Source organism: Pholis gunnellus (assembly GCF_910591455.1).
Source record: "Pholis gunnellus genome assembly, chromosome: 16".
NCBI lineage: Eukaryota > Metazoa > Chordata > Actinopteri > Perciformes > Pholidae > Pholis > Pholis gunnellus.
Window position 1 is genome coordinate 13,902,366 of NC_136543.1, and position 19,334 is coordinate 13,921,699.

General features: G+C 44.5%; 1 protein-coding gene across 1 annotated transcript; it reads left to right on the forward strand.

Annotated features, from left to right (window-relative positions):
- Positions 1–267: 267 nt before the first annotated feature.
- Positions 268–18,763, forward strand: tax1bp1a (Tax1 (human T-cell leukemia virus type I) binding protein 1a; the record flags this gene model as incomplete). Its single annotated transcript, XM_079175723.1, has 16 exons — positions 268–456; positions 3,494–3,596; positions 4,510–4,700; positions 5,080–5,235; positions 7,981–8,129; positions 8,555–8,645; positions 8,785–8,970; positions 9,069–9,320; positions 9,435–9,626; positions 9,855–9,930; positions 10,636–11,138; positions 13,869–13,955; positions 15,029–15,209; positions 15,318–15,526; positions 16,287–16,369; positions 17,263–18,763. 16 exons carry the CDS (start codon positions 268–270, stop codon positions 17,468–17,470), a joined length of 2,856 nt encoding a protein of 951 aa, XP_079031849.1. The 3' UTR covers positions 17,471–18,763.
- Positions 18,764–19,334: the final 571 nt, after the last annotated feature.

Below are 19,334 nucleotides of genomic sequence, written 5' to 3' on the forward strand. Positions count from 1 at the left end.
AAATACCCCGGGCCTGAATTGGTGCATGCTGTGCACATGTGCTACACCTCTGCTTGGTCTTTTACTTAATCCATATATTGTCTGAGAATGTGTGGGAACTCATCTTGCCATTGGAAGCCCGCTCTTTGACTACATTTTGACTTGATTTGTCTTTTCGTTGTGCGTGTGTTTGACTGAAAGTGTGACTTTCGCTCTGCTGTGATGCTCATCTTCTCTGTGCTCTGCTCTTTTTGTCTTGCAGACAAATGAAGTGACCGACAGGACACAATGTCATCGTTCCAGGTGGTGGACTCGTCGCCGGGCAGCAGCGTCAGCGTGATGGAAACGTCCAACTTTGCCCACGTCATCTTCCAGAACGTGGGGAAGAGTTTCCTGCCCCAGGAGCCCCTGGAGTGTTGCTACACCCTGACCCCATACATCAATCCCAACCCCAAAGACTGGGTGGGCATCTTCAAGGTACGACACACACAGCGGCTTTTACTCTCACCATGCTTCAAAGACATAGTGAAACATAATCAATTAAGGACCAGCCTTTTATTTATCTCAATCATTTATGCTACAAAGAAGATATTTAGAGATTGGAACTATTCCCAGCCCATTACCAGAGTGTTTCTTAGATGGATTATGTGTTACGGTTTTATTAATTGGCCATAGGTTTGCAGCTGGTACACTAACACATACATCCGCCTTGACACTAATGGTTCACCTCTTCGCTACATGCCTAAAAACTCACCACAAGCTTTGGTGTGGTTGTTCTGCTTGTGGAAAGAGGAAGAGTATACATGGTGGGCTGGTTGCAGTAGGTCTCGCTGGGGGGGCAAACATTTGGTGCTCTTTATGAACCACTCTGATTCTTATTAGGACCTCTTTTTCCCCCCACTTCACTTGTTCGCTCCCCTCTGTCTTTCCATCAGTTTTTCCTTCTGCTTCCTGCTAACCGACCTCCTCCTCCGCTCTTTTATCAAGGCCATCAAAATCTCACACATAATTAACAGGAAATGTGAACTAGGAAACTTAATGTCTCGTAACGTCAAAAGACAAACATTTTATTGTTGTTTAAGAACTGACTTCAAATCCACCAGCTCAATTAAAAAGGAATAAAGACGCTGTGTTTATATGGAAAAAAAAAAGTCAATTTGGAAAATGTAATTGTTGTAATCCACGCTAATGAAAGCTGTTTGATGGCGCTCACAGACCACGCTTCTTTAATCCTTTTGACGTACACGTCTGTCTTTTTGCGTGTTCATAGATCTATCTATTTCATACTGGCACAATCTTGGCCATGTGTTTGTGTATATATATACACATATATACTATTCAGCTCATTATTTCCTCTTTTTGTCAGTGGAACATATATCAAGAGATCAGTATTTCTGTGTGCTTTTACAAATAATAATCATCCCATGTGACGACAACAGGAAATTAACTCGTGCCACCAAACAACTGCTAATAAATCTCACCCTGACTTTTGGCTTAAAGTCAGGGTGTTTGTTAACTCTGTCAAACTCAACATTGATGGAATTCTGTCATGTCAGTCTTTTTGCCCCCCAGAGGCAATACCTTTGTGCTGAGATGACTCAAGGAGAGGGTATTCTCTCTCTCTCTCTTACTTTTCACATCTGTAGGCGTTACCTGTTTCAGAGGACGAGACTGAGCAATAAAGCTGACTCCCTATGAGGATGACTCAGACTGCACAGACCGCCACTGTTCATTTGAGTTGTGCACAGACACCCCCTAGTGGCAGAAGATGTCCACAGTACAATAATAAAGACCCAAACTTGCTCCTAGAATGGTGGTGCGCTCAAACAGCACACACAGTAAACATCAACAGTGTACAGTAACGTTTTTCTTTTGTTTCCTAGCATGATGACTAATTGTGCCATACATGATACATTGAACTTATTTGTTTTCCAGTTAAAGCTCTGGTAAGTTTGGGTTTCAAACACACATGCACACACACTTGCACAACTCCCTAAAAAGCCCTTTGGAGGTTTTCGGTTGTGGCATGTTTGTTGGGTCTGCCGGGAGAAACCCGTTGTGTGACTATAATTAAAGTGTCATCGTGCTGTTCCCGCACACCTTGGCTGCGTGATTGATAGCTGCTTTGCCTGTGATTATTTTATAACATCACTCCTGAGTTGGAATGTCACCATACCTAACAAAATGTCAGTCAACTTCACTCTACAATTAGCAACAATTTATGTCTGTTCTGTCTTAAGCAAACACATGTGAGCACACAAGCAAACCTGGCAGGTGTCCATCGCAGCACCCCAGCCTCTCACCGAGATACCGCTGGATGTGGAAAGAATGTACTTGGCCCAGGATTCCACACCGGCAATTACCATTTGTTTGGAATAGCATTATACTGAGTGTAATGGTTTGATAATGCACACACTGCAATTATATGTATGCAGCAGCATTATCTACATTTTGACAGATGTTTTGAGGAACTCGGTTGATTTACTGATTGACTTATTGTTGTCAGGATTTCTTTTCCCCTGTTAGATTAATTGATTGATTGATTGTTAATTTAAGTATTTACCTGCAGATATGTGTTTTATGTGAACATGGTTAAAACAAATATTCAGTCCCTCCCAGTGTTCCATCCTATAATTTCCAGTATATTGTCGTCAACCAACTGCCTAAACTGTAATATTATATGATTGCTACATGGCAGCTGTCCAAAGGAGAAACTTTCTCCATTTTAAACATGTAAAAAAAAAGAGAAAGAAAACGTCCCGAAGAGCCCCAGGTGGTCGAGTTCTCCACAGCTGAAGTGCAGTTGTGTAACGTCACAAACATGTATCCCACATGTGGGTTGAAACGAGGTGTGTGTTTGTGCGAAAGCGGCCCAGACAGGGAGAGGTTTTTTTTTGCGCGACAGATTTACGACGCAGGACCTGAGTTATGATGTTCACAACACTCTTTCATCATCTGTCACCTAACAACACATGAAATCCATAGAATTACATCTCCCTTGCCATTTTGTGTAAAATGTTCACCTTTTCTTCGACCCCCCCCCCCTCATTTCCACGTTGGTTGTTTCACGAGTCTGCGGATGTGTACATGCATTCAAAGCTACGTACACCCCTGCTCTCCCACCCTATTCTCACACCTCCACTGCCCCTCTTTTTTGTGAGCCCAAAAGGGGAAGGAACTGAGGGGAGTGAGAGAGGAGGAGGAGGAGGAGGAGGAGGAGGAGGAGGAGGAGGAGGAGGAGGAGGAGGAGGAGGAGGTGGTGTGTGGAAGAGTGAGGGGGCACGGTTTTAAATGTTTCCATTCTTGCCTTGAACATTGTCTGTAATCACAGCTTTCTTCATTCACTGTGTTTTTTAACATCTAATGATAAAGAAATGGTAAAGGGTCATCTGGCTATAGACGGGTAATGCGAAATATGAATATATATATATATATATATATACATCGACACTGTCCAGTACGGCACTTTTTTGTTGTTGTGGATCAACATCTTGGATGCTGTTTACATCCTTAGGTGGGTTGGAACACAGCCAGAGATTACTACACCTTCCTTTGGTCTCCTATGCCTGAAAACTGCGAACCAGGAAGTACTGTGCACAGGACTGTGGTGTTTCAAGGTATACACACACTCACACACTCTTAAGTAAGCCACTATGCAGACCTAGGATATTCCGAAGCAACTCCTTTCATTTTACGGCATGTATAAAAACCAGCACTTTTATTTAATAAGGGAACACAACCGCAAGCGGCGGCCTGGGACCTGAGCACCACTCAAACCACACACACATACACAGGTTGAGGGCCTGCAAACTGGTTTTACTGGGCCTGGAACGGTCAGATATTACACAGTGAAAATATGAGAGCGTGCTGTGGTGTGTCAGTAGTCAGTAAAACCGGTTGGCTGCCGGATGTTCTGTACTTGCTCCTCCGTCCCTGAGAACCAAGCCTAACATGTCCCCGATGCACTGCAGTGAGCTCTCTCAGTGTAGCGAAGGGCTGCCTGAAATATACAGGACTGTCTCAGAAAATTAGAATATTGTGATAAAGTTCTTTATTTTGTGTAATGCAATTAAAAAAACAAAAATGTCATGCATTCTGGATTCATTACAAATCAACTGAAATATTGCAAGCCTTTTATTCTTTTAATATTGCTGATTTTGGCTTACAGCTTAAGAAAACTCAAATATCCTATCTCTAAATATTAGAATATCATGAAAAAGTATACTAGTAGGGTATTCAACTAATCACTTGAATCGTCTAATTAACTCGAAACACCTGCAAGGGTTTCCTGAGCCTTGAAAAACACTCAGCTTGGTTCAGTAAACTAAATCACACGTATGGGGATTATCACAATATTCTAATTTTCTGAGACAGTCCTGTAAGCATATTTAAATGTGTCACCTATGCAAATATTGAATGTTTTTCGATAAATGTACGTGCTGCCATGCTATCTTGTATACTACCTGATTAAATGAATATTCAGTCCAATGAAAAACAAAAGGAGTTCACACACCCTTTATCTCTTTGTAGGTTATTATGTTCCCAAATCTGACGGAGAGTTCTACCAGTTTTGTTATGTCACACATGTTGGTGACATCAGAGGAGCCAGTACGCCCTTCCAGTTCAGGTCAGCCACACCCACAGAGGAGCTTCTGACTGTCACCGAGGACGACAGCAACTCGGACATACTGGTCGTCACCACCAAGACCGGCCTTCTAGAGGTATGCCAGATAAAGGCGTTTACCCGGGTCTTGGCCCCCATTTAAGTGTCCTGCAGGAAGATAATAGATCTCTACCGGATCCAGAGGTTCTGTACCTGACTGAGGAGAGTTAATCCTCCTTTTTGGCATTAATGGATATATAGATACAATGCACACATATATCACACAACACAAATTTAATTCTATATAAAACACAGAACAATTAAGCATCTTACAGCATTTTTCCAGTGTTTTCAAAATGACTAACTGTCCCAAGACAGGGGCACTAAAAGAACAAGACGAAGTGACTTAAGCTACCCAAATCTTCAAGAATCAGGTGCCACCCTCACCTTCTCTCTCTCTCTCTCTCTTTACGCTTAACTTCCCTCCTGCCTTGCAGCATGTGGATGAGGCGCAGCAGGAGCGCAGGGAGCTGCTGAAGGCCATGCGCCTCCTTCAGGAGGAGAAACGGCAGCTGCAGGAGGAGCAGAAACGACTGGCCAGGGAGAGGGAGCAGGAGAGGGAGACGTGCAGCTTGCTGCGGACACACAACCAGGTCAGAAAGAGTGACGGCACACAATGCACAGTAGTGTGTAGATGTAGCAGATGTAGTTTGTGAATACATTGAGATTAACAACGGTGGTAGATTGTGTCTTTTAAACACTCCTTATCTCACGTGCGGAATTATCCAAATCACAGTGCCACAGTCGCAGAAACAGTCGCCTTGATTTCAGATTATTTGTCTTCTCCTTTAACAAACAAAACAGTTCGGAGTCGGGAGATCAAAGACTTCCGTTCCCATTTCTACGTGTGTGCTCGAGTAAACTCTGTCCAACCGTTCCTTATACCAGAGGAGATCATCATCTAGTCAACAAAAAAAAAAGATACAAAAATGATCAATTAATGAAAAAAGTTCTATAGATATATTAAACAACCACAAAACAGGGCTCTGACAACATCATTGAGAGTTTCGGTGTGTTTTATTTGTCTGTAAGTGTGTACATAGGCAGACTGTCCCTATTTGCATACGTCTGTGGAGTCGGTTCCTCGCCAGTGATCACAGGTCTGAAAACTTCAAAGAGTCGAATTTATGAATAATCTGTGTCCATGTTTGAGAGACACACAAAGAGCGGCAGCGTGTGTTTGTGTGTATGTCTGTGCTGGTGTATATATATGTGTGTGTGTGTGTGTGTCTGTGCACGCCAATCTTTCTCTCCCTCTTTAACGACCTGACTCAGTGGGCCAGAACGGAATTGGGACGCCGTTTTCCTGGGCATCTGGCGTCAGGGACGATGCCATCGCGACCGCAGAGTGAACAAACATGACGTCAAACACACAAACTCACACACACAAACACACACACACACACACACTCATGCGCAAACACCAACTGCCCCCCCCTCCTTCACTCTCACACTCGCATTCAGGTTCCACACCACAGGGCCCCTCTAATGTGCAATCACACAAGAGCACGCACACACACACAAACACACTCATTATGCCACCCGCTTGCAAACCCTTTTAGTCTGTGTGTGGAATGAGAGGAGGGTAGTCCGCAAAACCGCCTGCCTGAAAAAAGAGCCCTGCCCAGCCTCAGGGACAAACACCACTCAGTCACGCGATTCAGTGGCCACTGCTTTCTCACTGTCTATTTTCTCCCTCTCCGTCTGTCTCTGACTCTCTTTCTCCCAATTTCTTTTTCATTTCAGGGTTGTTTTGTTGGCATTAGAATATTATTATTATTTATTTTGCTGAAGCAAGGTAAATAAAAACACATGTGGGAACATTGATCGAAAATCAAGTTAACCTCTACCTCGATGTCATCGACTTTATACTCTATTCCCTCCCCATTCAGTCACTCACCAGGATGAGTCAGATTTTGTCATTTATGAGTTGCTCATATGATAAGCAGTATCTTGGCACACACGCACCTAAAACCAGTCAACTCATGGAAAGCAGAGACAGAGAGGGGGGGGGTGGTAGAAGGAGGGAGAGGCGAAACACTGAAACTTGCCAAGAGGTTTGAGAGTTTGAATCCAGTCTCTTATCGCCCCCTAGTGCAGCTCTCCGGTCTTGGCTTAGAGTAAGAGCAGCCTGCTTTGAGTTAGTCCGCTGCTCTTTTTACGAAGGACAAAATCGCCATAAATTACTTGGTAACACACACACACACACACACACACACACACACACTGTTTTTACCGTGCTGCTTTTCATTCAACAGGCATGTCCATCTGTAGATATACGACTTGTGTGAGGTGTGTGTCTCTTTTACATTTACAGTAGGTGCCACGCTGATGAAAATATCCTGAGTTTAACATGAAAACATAAGTACATATTTTGTGGCTGCTAATTTTACGAGTACACTTTTTATAAGGTCTTTATGCACTGCTAAAGTGCTTCCCGAACGCCAGCCGTAAAAATCATACAGTAATCTACGCAGAGCCATGCCCAGAGGGGGACAGGCCTGAGTATGCATTGGTGTGTACAGGTGTGGATTGATGGCTGTACTCTCTATCTGTCTGTCTCCATATGTCCTTTGTAGCTTTGTGTTCCGTCCTTCTTTAACTGTGTGTGTGTGTGTGTGCGTGACATACAGGAAGGTGTGTTCAGAGGAATGTTGTTCTGTCACAACCAATATTAGCAATGGATGATTTAGCATCCTTCACTGCTGATTAGCAGCAAGTTCAAACAAGGCATTTCCACACCGGGAGGACAAACCTTATAAGATCTGTTGTGCTCCACCAGGAATTTGTTTTAAGGAATTCACTGATACTAGACCGGTTGGTCCTGCATGCTTTGACAGGATACTACGATTGATCAATAACTTGAGTGTATGTTCTGAGTCCATCAAAGGTCATAACTAGAGATTTGAGATATTGTAAGACTGTCACAGCTGCAACAGACTTTAGAGGTAGGGAACAGTTAAGTGACTATTTAAAATTAAATTAAAAAAAAGTAATCAAAAAACAAAATTTAAAAAGAAGATATGCATCACAATACCTTTGACCATATACTGAGTTGTGCAAAAATAATATTCCGGTAGCGGAAAATCATAAACATTTTAAACCAAAACTAAACATTCTAACCTTCATGAGGGCAGGATTTTTAAAGCAGCATATGCAACATGACCGTAGTACTTCCCATGAAATGTCTCCATCTGTGATTGATCATAAGTGTTGCACAAGTTCCTGTCTTTGTTCCGCATTCATTCTCCTCTGCCAAGTTGCGCCTGCTGAATCAGCCGCCGGGATTGGCTGCAGCGCCTGTCACCGTGATCCACAGCTGCCTCTCTGTCCCGCAGGAGCTGCTGCGCTCGTCGCAGGGCCTGTCAGAAGAGAGGGAGGACGTGAGGCGGAGGCTGTCAGAGGCCACGGACCGGGTCCGCCAGCTGGAGGAGGACCTGCTCGGAGTCACCCAGAGAGGCCTGCAAAAGGAGACGGAGCTGGATTGGTGAGTGGAGAATGCTAACACATGACCAGCAATCATCCAGAAGTCATCCGCTTCTTTGAGGATGTGACTGTGTAAATATCTTTGGGGAGGAGTTCTTGCCAGCCTTCTGCTTCCACAACGTCTTCATCATTCCACTTGTCGACATTGTGTGGACAAAATAAGACAAAGCACAAACCACTGCCTAAAAAAAAAATAACTCCTGCCTGTAAAAGTAGAATGTATTTCTCAATCCCCTTAGATGATCAATGGGAGGTCTCCATGCAAAACAGATTTGACCGACATTCAGTGGGTTGTGGTTGATCATTTGAGAATGTACACACATAGTACCATAGTGCCATTGAACAGAGAATTAGTGTAATATAATGATGCCGGTGGATTGGTTTGAGGATGATAGCCGTACAAAATGTGTCGATTATATTTCACAGCCTGCGTGACCGTCTGAAGAAACTGACAGCAGAGAGAGACGGTCTGGAGAGCCAGCTGAAGAACGAGAAGGACGAGAGAGACCTTTACAAGGTGGGAGGAAGCTCTTCATAGCTCAAAGGCTGGATAAACGAAAAGGTGCATTTTGAACAAACAGAGCCTGTTTGAGTCTTTATTCCGACTTCTGCATTTTTTTTTTTCTTTCTGTCTCTCCGTGTTGTCCCATGTGCAGGCCCACCTGCGCAGCACCGAGCTGGAGAACACTAAGCTGAGCGCGGAGCTGCAGATGCTGAAGGCGGTGGAGCTGAACCGGGAGGTGACCATCGCTCAGTTCCAGGAGGAGATGGACAGGCTCCGGCTCTGCGTTGCCCAGCGGGACAGCCTGGAGAAAGAGCTGCTGGCACACAAGGCTGACAAGGTAGCAGTGGTTGTACACCCGTATGTGTGTGTGTGTGTCTATATGGTAAAATCAGTTCATCTGTACAACATATATGGTCCGTCTACATGTCTTTATAGGCAGATCTGGCCCGTGTGCGTGAGCAGCTGCGTCAGGCAGAGGAGCAGCTTCAGGCGTCCCGGCAGCAGGCCTCCCTGCTGGCCTCGGAGCTCCGCGACTCAGCCAGCGCCCGTGACCACACGATGACCGAGCTGTACCGCGCCCGCTTGGAAGCTGACAAGCTCCGTGCCAGTCTAGCTGATGCTCAGGCCGAGTGCCAGTTCATGGAGAGCCAGCTAGACCGCATGAGGAGCACTGCACAGAAGGAAGTGGTCAGTGTTTCACTTTCCGTGCAATGTTTGGCAACAGCCGAGGGACTTCTGAAGCAGGCCACGGAAACGTTTTTTTTTCAAAATGTCCTCCAAATTTCCTTCTCTCTTTCTCAGGGTGTTGGGACCAGCGGGGAGATGACACCCAGCATGATGGTGGTGTCGGAGGCAGAGGCGGAGCTGCAGAGAGAGGTGGAGGAGCTGAAGCTGCGTCTTCACATGGCCGCTGAGCACTACAAGGAGAAGTACCGGGAGTGTCAGCGCCTCCGCAGGCAGGTGGCCAAACTGAATACAACTGAGTCACAGGGAGTGAGTACTGTACAGTAAAGCACATATGACAAGAAATATTACACCCAGATCAGTTTTATGCATAAAGCAATTATATTTTGTTAACACAACGTTCTCGTTGGGGGGTGTGTGTGTGTGTGTGTGTGTGTGTGTGTGTGTGTGTGTGTGTGTGTGTGTGTGTGTGTGTGTGTGTGTGTGTGTGTGTGTGTGTGTGTGTGTGTGTGTGTGTGTGTGTGTGTGTGTTTTTAGCAGGAGCCAAAGAGAAATGCATCCACTGAGACAACACAGGAGCCACTGACCCCGAGTCCAGAGTCACCGACGGCAGGTACATACATGCATGATGGTACATTTTAAGTATACTATGATTACATTTTTGTCAAAAACTATTTATGCAAAACAAATGAATCCAGAAACACTTAAACTTGTTTAAAACAGTCTCATAGAGATGCACATTGCATATCCATTTTCTTGTTTGACGATTTGTGCTCTACTTCACTTATTGCCACGTATAACTGTCCAAATATACACAGGTTGACACCATGCCAACAGAATCTAGAGATTTATTTTATTTATTTATTTTTTTTGTCTTCGAAAAAGTAATTAAAAGGTAGAAATACAAGATGTTCCACGACAGTATGATCAATCATCAGTAATCCGTTGCAATCACATGTCATGAAGAAAAGTAAGTGCGTGGTGTGACTCACCGTGCTTGACTGGACAAAACCTTCTTCTCTCACTATGCTATTACTGTTGCTGTCTTCGCTGAGACAAACTGCAATCTAAGAACAACAAGTTGAGGCAGACTCTCGGGAAATTTTCAAAAATCTTTCTTGGAAATTTAGGAAGTAAATTAAAAGTAGACGAGTCTTCGTGGCGGAGAGTGATTTCACAAAATATGTTAATTACAGTGTTTTTTGTATTGAAATATCCATAATTATCGCTTCTATTCAAGTGTTAATACCTGAATCAAAGACTGTCCTGCTGGCTATGTATCCTCTTTGTTCTACTCCAACTTTGTGTGTTTCCACAGGAAACATAGCTGCTGCAGTCCTACAAGAAGCCGCTGAGATGACAATAACACCAGAACTTAGTAACATGGAATCCACACACGCTGATGCATACATCAGCATTGAGAGGGGAGGAAGGCAGAGAGAGAAAATGCCAAAGGAGAGGGCCGAGGTGGAGGCCGAGGTAGAAGCCAACCAAGGGGAGGAAAGGGAGAAAGAGGAGAAGAAGGAGAGTCTGCCAGAGGAGAGCCTGAGGATGACGAGCTGGGTGGAGGTGGAGAACGAGAGACAGAGTGCCGACGAGAGCGGCGAGGCGGAACTGGCAGGGAAGGCCGAGGACGTAAGGGGTGCTGCGGAGCACCAGGTGCTGCCAGAGGTGGAGGGGAGGCGCATGGGGGAGGCAGAGAAGGCGCAGACGTGCTCGGTGGAGGAGGAGCTGGCGATGATAGAGGAGAAGTGGAGGCAGCAGTGTGCGATCAACGAGACGCTCAAACAACGGCTGGCCAACGAGGAGGAACGATTCAGAGTGAGACACACACACACACACACACACACACACACACATGTACCCAATATGAGGGATCAGTACTCTCCCAATGCTCAGAGGTTGTGTACAAGCCCTTAAGTACCATCAAAGTGCACCCAACAAAACATTCCATTTATAAATATATGTTAAAACAACAAGCATGCTGCAGTGTAGACGGGCACACGAACCTATTCTATTCATCATATCCTCATCGCATGCACAGTAACTCCATTTTTATTACACCAGAGTGTTTTGTAAACCTTATCCTCCCCTTTCAAAATTCAATTTGCCAGTCCATTTAGTTTTGATTTCTTTTTTTATCACTGGATATAGTTACACACACAAAGAAAATTAACTTGTGAGGTTGTGATCCAGTAATAATGGACCATCATTATAAAGTTTACTCTTACCTAATGTATTATTACCTGTCTTTAAACATATTTCTAACTCATTTTACAAAAACAACACAATAGTTATGAGTACGGCGTTCTGAGAGTGAATTCCTTCTCTGCAAAATGTGTGCTTTGATTTATGATTATTTTCATTACTGATTAACATAGTCCATAAAATCTCCCAAACTAGTAATAAATGCTAGTCATAAAATTCCAGAGCCCAAGGGCACATCTTCAAGTAGGTTATTATGTCCATGCAACGGCAAAAAAAAAGATATTAAAATTCAAAATAACCAGAATGCAGCAATTCTCACATCTGAGAGGTTGGAAAGAGAAAACGTAAAAATGTTTTTGCTGAATTTTGCTTATGAAATTACTGAAACAATTATTTTCTGTTTAATTAATAATGTCATTGTTACATCACTGTATACATATTCCAATAAAGCAGAACAACTATGAGACAAATCTTTTTAAAAGTGTCTTAACATTGCTGACTCAAGGACAGCGCCAGTAGTTGCTTGATAGCTAGTTGCCCTGGGACAGATGAACTAATTGTTGGACTGCTGTGTTACGAGTGAGAGCTTGTGCGAGAGCTTGTAAGTAGCAACAATTACACTTGGTCCCAGAGTAGCAAATGTTCATAACAGTTTACATGAGCAGGCATTAACCAGAGCAACCGGGTTATTCCATGCCACACATGAGCCAATGTGTGCGGTATGTGTGCGCGTGTGTGTGTGTGTGTGTGTGTGTGTGTGTGAGAGATTCAATACGACCACTTGAGCTTATTGCGTCGATGTGGGGCCTGTTGCATTTTGCGTGCGAATGTCTGCCAAAGTACCTACTGGCATTTAATCTCCTTGAGTGAGTGTGTGTTTATCGGCGCTGTAAATAAGGCTCTCCCCTGTCTTTGATAGAGTCTCCTGTCTGAGGCGAGTGCCCCGGGCCTCGAGCCGCTCTTAATGGCCCCGGAGACTGACAAGAGAGGCAGCCGCAGAGCGCCCGTGCTTTACGGCTGTTTACATCAGCCACCCAGAGGATGGACCGTGGGGGAGGAATAGACGGTGGAGGGGAGGGGAGGGAGGGCACAGGAATACACGGCTGCAGAATCCCTTCACCTGAACTTAACCCTCTAATGCTGCGCAGTAAATTCATGAAAGAGGGGGAGAGAGCGAGAGAGGACAAAAGGAGATGAAAGAGAATGACGGGGGGGGGCGAAGAAGCAAATGGAATTTAGGAGTGAAAAAAGTGGGACAGACGGACACGGAGCAGAAAGAGAAACCGCGGGAGAGGAGGGGATTTGGAAAATTTGCGATGAGATGAGAGAGGAGCAGGCATCTAGCCATGTAAACTATCCCACAGGGTCAGTCCTGTTAGAAAGTTTGAGATTTACTGCGGTACCCTGGTCTGCTCCAGACTGCCCTGGACACAGGCCGTGTTTCTGTGGCTTTAACTGTGTGTTTTACAGTAAGCACCGCACATTTGACGCCGCTCCAGGTTAAATAAAAGTCAACCGAGCAAATATTTTTGTTCACTTGCTTGCCTGTGTGTATGCCGACTGATATTCCTCTCCGTCAGTTAACACAAATGGAGTGGAAATAAAAGGGATCGTATCAGGGCCGTTAAAGTTAACATGTTTCCTTTCCCTCAACTGCGGGGGAATCTGTCAGCGTTGCTGCTGGATTGTTGTTTTTGGAGCTGTACCAATCAGTCAATGTAAAGATGGTTAATTAACTATCATTCGGATATTCGATTAATCACGTTTAAGTATTCTTTAAGCCTAAATGCCAAAACGTCCTCTAGGTTTCAGTTGTAAACATATGCAGCACGTCTGTGTCTTATGTGATTAAATTAAATTTAATATCTTTGGGTTTTGATCTATTGGACAGAAAGACATTTGAAGATTCTGCCTGAGGCGCCATTATTTAATTGATGAATAAATTATGAATTTAATTGTTAGTTGCAGTTATGTTATTATTCAAACTATTCCTTACCTGTCTACTAGTTGAAGCAGTACGGAGATACAATAATTGAGCTGATGTCCTCTCATGTCACGATTTTATTTTTATTTTCACTAATCAGACGTTTTTTATGATTACGTTTTGGGGGCATTTCATGCTTTCATTACAGTTGACCGGGGAGAAAGATGGGGAATGACGCAACAAAGGTCACAGGCAAATGGTTGGCGCCTTAAAGACGCAGTGAAATGAAACACTTCTATGAACCATAGCCGTACTATGTTTTGTTTCCCTGTGTGTGTGTGTGTGTGTGTGTGTGTGTGTGTGTGTGTGTGTGTGTGTGTGTGTGTGTGTGTGTGTGTGTGTGTGTGTCCCGTCTGTAGTTGCACATGGCAGAGCGAGCCAGCGAGGTGACAGAACTGAAGCGAAACCTCGCCCAGGCCCTCAGAGACAAGGAGCAACTACAAGAGGTACGGGCTTTAAAGGAGTTCGTGCCACTCTCGTCCATATGTGTGGGTGCTCGCCGCACCTGGTTTTAATGGTGTTAATGGCAGAGAGAGCTGAATCGCAGCTGTAAGTCCATTCAAACATGGACACGGTGTGCAGCGCTACTTTGATGAGATCAGGGAGTCTCGGACACGGTCTGCAGACAGGAAGTGGCAGGGTCAGTTGCTTCACGCTGTCATCCCTGTCTATGTTCATCTCTATGAACAGATATAAGCTCATGAATGCAGGTAATACAAATACAGGTTCTGCGTTCATATGCACATATCTGTTTATAGAGATTATAGCCGTATTAACTGGCTGCAGTGTCTGAATTCCTCATTCCTGTAGCTTTTCCTTCCCTTCTCTATTCTCCCCACTAATTAATACATCTATACTTGCTTCCTCGCCCGCTGGTACAGTGCCATTAGACAGTGCAAATGCCACGCGACGTGTCTGTTTCACCTTTCCCAACCCTGGTTTAAATGTTAAACCTGATAGCTGCGCACTAATGAAGTCATCAAGAGAGGAGGTCAAGAGAGGAGTAGCGAGAGGATGGAGGGAAGTAAAAGCGGGAGAGGGCGAGTGCCTCCATCAGCAGAGCCAGAGCACAGGGAGCCGGAGTCTGACACCCATTACAGTAATGAGTAGGGTACTAATGCTCTTGCTTCATATATAATCACAAAGGGCAGAAACAATGTAGAGGGAAACTTAACTCTGAGCTGAAAATATTGAATCCCCGTGTGGTTCCAACAGTGAAAATGTGCTCTCACTGAATTTCTTTCTCTGCAGCTATTCTCACCGGTCCCTCTCTCTTCGAACAGATAGTTTTACACATTCAACATCAATGATCTGAAAGAGGATTTAATGTGAAAGGAAAACATACAGAGTATCTTTCGTAGTTTGGCTTCCTATTTGTATGTTTTCAGAGTGATTGCTTAACTGGACAGCATAGACTAATGAGTAACATGAAATATTAGTTTAAAAGGCATGCTGACAATATGTAGTTTATACCCGAGAGATGCTGTGACGCTGGATTTTGTCTCCGTCTCCCACTCAGGAGCTGCAGCGCTTCGTGTCCAGGCAGCAGGAAGCCGGTGTTCAGGGTGCTGAGATCAGGCAGCCGATGGTGCTGCGCTACCCGCTGCCATACCCTCAGGACCCCTCTCCTCCACCACTGGTCCCACACAGGCCTGCTGAGTTGCAGTACGGCAACCCCTACTCCACTGACAGCACACGAGGTGGGAGGAAGTCAAACTTTGACAGACCTTTCACGTCGACTCTCCATCCCTTCACTGTTTTATTTTGCTGCTATTTGACAACACCTCCGTGTCTCACTGTTTTTCTAGACCGGGTGGATGTCGCGCTTTCTCCGGAGGACATGTCCCGTCCTCCCCCTGAGGCCCCACCCTGCGCCCCTCCCTGTGCACCCCCAATCACACCCCCGAGTCCGGGCCCCGGGGCACCAGGCTGGGACCGGGAGGTGGTCCGCATCCAGCCCTGCCGCAGCACGAGCCCCCCCGAGAGTCTGGAGCATCCACCGGAGGAGCCACGCAACGTAAGTGCACACAAACACCAAATACAGGATGGAAACTCGCTCACAAAAAACCCAGGCGCCTATTAACAAGCTAATTAATTTTGAATTAATTTTGTATCGGTTGAGGTTTTACATGCGTTAGATTATGCAAACATGATTGTTTTCTGCCTGCTGTCCTCACGGATAGAATTCATAATGAAAACATCTAGTTTGTAAGTTATAGTACGATAATTGATCACAGCATCAGTTTGATCTCAATACAGCGGTATGTTCGATATTCTTCTATAGCACCTCCTCCAAATGTTAAAGCAACTTAAATGCATGACAAACTCAGCCCCAGGCTTCGGCTTCTTACCCTGCCGTCGTGTTTTAGCATCCCAAGAACTGCTGTCACGGTAATCCCTCTCTCTCCGTCTCTGGAGCCCTCCCCCTCAGTGAATGAAGGGAATAGTAGCTTGCCCTTAAAAGATGAAGCCATGAACTAATTTGCATAGAGCTCTAATTAACGTCACTCCCTCAGAGCTCAAGAGGGACGAAGATAACAAGGGCTTGGAGAGTAATTAGGGGAGATTTTGCAAAGGGACAGAACGAAGATCACTTTGTGTCCGTCAGATTATGTCTTCTTGTTGTTTTGGGAGCAAACTGACTCGAGGCAAGCGAGGCAGGTTTTCTGTGGGTTGCCGTCACAATCGAAACATTACAGCACATATATGCATACAGCTCGAGGAGCGAATAGAGGGCCAGTACTTTCCATCCTTTTGTGTGCGTTTGTGTTTCATAGGCTGCTGATGGGGCTCAGCCGTCCTGTGATCATCAGTCCAGTAGACGTAGAGAAGCCAGGGGCAGCTTCTGCTTTGACTCCAGGTAGTGTGCCTACTACCCACACACATAAAAAATACGTTAGAATAAATGAACACAGATGTGATTAACACAGGTTGCAAAGAGGGACAGTCCACCCCTGTGCCAGTGTTGAGCCAAAACAAGGCTAATGTTTAAAAAAAGTAATAAAAAAGAATTTCAATCCCTCGCTGTTTGGCCAGACCCACAGAGTGGCTAGCTGACATCATGGAGTAAAGAGTCATGTATGCATTCACTTGAGAAAAAAAAAATAATTGCCGTGTTTTAACAACATTATTATCTCAATAATTCCCCTGAAGAGCTTGTTTTCATGGAAGCGAACATGTTCCGCCTGTTTAGTTTAATACAGCTCTGAGAAACCTCTGAATGGCTTTGAGTGCGACTGAGGCGCATTTGCCGGATTGTCTCTCGAGTCACCAACGTAGCCAGCCCGAATGCATCTCAGATGCCTAATCGTGTAAACATGAAGCACGCGATATCGGTCCCACTGATCCTGCAGAAACACCACAATGTGTACCCTGAGGGTGGGATTTTTATCCACACAGATCCTATCAAAATACATTCATTTGTTCATTTTCTTTTCAAACGTTATTGTCGTATTTGTCCGTTAAGTATGAACTAAAATCCAATTAAGTATGCACATATATATGCGCAATATGTATAATATGCAGTACATCTACAACATGTACTCTAACTAGCTGTTTCAAAAGTGAACTTTAGGAGTGAGAGCTGAAACTATCATTGTAGAATTTCTTATTTTAAGGATGTTTTAAGAAGTCGTAGTTACATTTGAACTGAACGGAACAACATACAGAGAAAGTCAGTGTACACCTATAGGATCCGAACCTAACGGACACATCTCACCAACTCTCCACCGCCCTCTCCTTTTCTCTCTCCAGTAGTGTTCACAAGCGCTGCCCGCTATGCGAGGTGATCTTCCCCCCCCACTTCGAGCAGCGCAGCTTCGAGCAGCACGTGGAAAGCCACTGGAAGGTCTGCCCCGTCTGCTCCGAGCAGTTCCCCCTCAACTGTCAGCAGCAGCTCTTCGAGAGGCACGTCCTCACGCACTTTGACGGCCACGTGCTCAACTTCGAGCAGATTGAATGAAGGGTGCGACGGGCCGAAACCCGAATTCTGACTCATCGTATGGGTAAATGTGTGTCGTCAGCTATTAGTTCATTTTGATTGGGTCAAGGTGTCTTGTTAATATACAATCATTAGCACTTTTTTGCAATCTTTAACAAAGGTTAGAAAGAATGTAGTCCAGGAAGCTCCACCAAGGTTTAAGGTACTTAAGGTATTAAGTAGGGTAGCTTTCACCTTAATACACCATGGGTAAAGGGATCATTAACACTCGCGAAAAGTGCCACGGTCCTTTACTTTTGTATCATTTCTATGCTCATCTTTCTGCTTCAAAGGGACTAAAGCACCATTGGTAGTGCATGCATTCATTATGTGTTCAAAACTACAAAGGTTACAGCTGTTCAGGCTGAGAGAGTGAATTGTAGCTGGAGCTCGAAGCAGGTCTCTGAAGAGAAAGCATTTCAGTATGTCGATGGTTCTTTGTCTATCCTGGATATTATTTACAACGAGTAAGCTTCTCATGTGATAAAGCGGCCGAGACATCTTCATCTTTTAATTGTCCACATGTTTCAAAGCTTGGAAAGGCAGAAGAGATAAGAACATGTTAGTTTTTTTTAAGTGTAAATGCAGAGTGAGATCTGAATATATGTGATGTCATCTGAGTGTGCGTGTGGTGGGAACAATTTTTTTATTTTGACTTGAATGGGAAGTGATCTTTGATTTCTCCCAAAAGTACAGTACTACTGTACGTGTAAGACGTCAGATGGTTTAAACAGAAACGGCACTACGTTTTCATGTATCTGCACTAAATAAGGCTTTATTCTGAATGTACTGTACATATGAAAATAAGTATAAGTTGTGGAGAGACCTGTGAATTACTGTCGTGACTCTGCCTCCCCTCATTGTTCATTTTTTAGTTATGAAAGAACGACGGACCAATGATGTTTTACTTTGGTCAGTTGGTAAAGAAAAACTAGGCCGGCAAACGGCCTAGTTTCAGGCAAACGGACCGCAGGACACCAAGTTACAGACACTTCTGTTGTTATGTAATTCCACGTTTTAACGTTACAACTGTGAAGAAAAAACATCCGTTGCTTTGTGTGCAGGTCCAAATCATGAGTGAGTGTCATTTATATGTGTGTCTCCACATCACCGCTTGTCTATTTACAAAGTGACCCCCCTGACAGTGTTGTATTCAGGCTTTAAAAATTGCACATGCCCAGTATGCCATGTGTCCAGTCCCTTTTTCACGTGAGAATGTCAGGACGGTGGTTTAAGTGTGTACTGCAAAGATCTTTATGAATAAAGTAAGCTTGTCTTAATGCATTTAACTGAAGCGTCTTCGTCTATTTGGGTTGAAAAGGGGGAAGAAATAACCATCAGTCCGAGCTACAGAGTTTTACACTTTTATTTTTATGTTTTTTTTTCAGTAATTTCCTGTTTACATTTATGCAGCTTCTCTTTTTATATAGAAAGACAGTTTGACATCATTTACAAGTCACTCTGCTCAGAACCTGTTGTCCCCCCCCATACAAAAAGGAAACATCGGTCTCCACGTTACATACGAAAATATAATTTAAAAGCACTTGACAACAGACACGTTACAATACATTCACTGTACACAGTATATTGAAACCCCCTCCCTCGTCTCCTCCTTCTGCACACAGCCTCCGCTCCTCCTCCTCCTCCTCTCCCATATGTGTAATACTGCAATTGGACCCTGTGTGAAGCTGAAACTATTGCCATGGTGACTGTGGGATGGTTTTACGAGTGTTTGACAGAGACTCACAGTCTCCGTCTCTGAAACTCTTCCCCTATGCTGAGAGGCAGGAATGAAGCTTTTCTAATCGCACGCGAACCATTACTGTCAGGGTAGTAAGTCCACGTC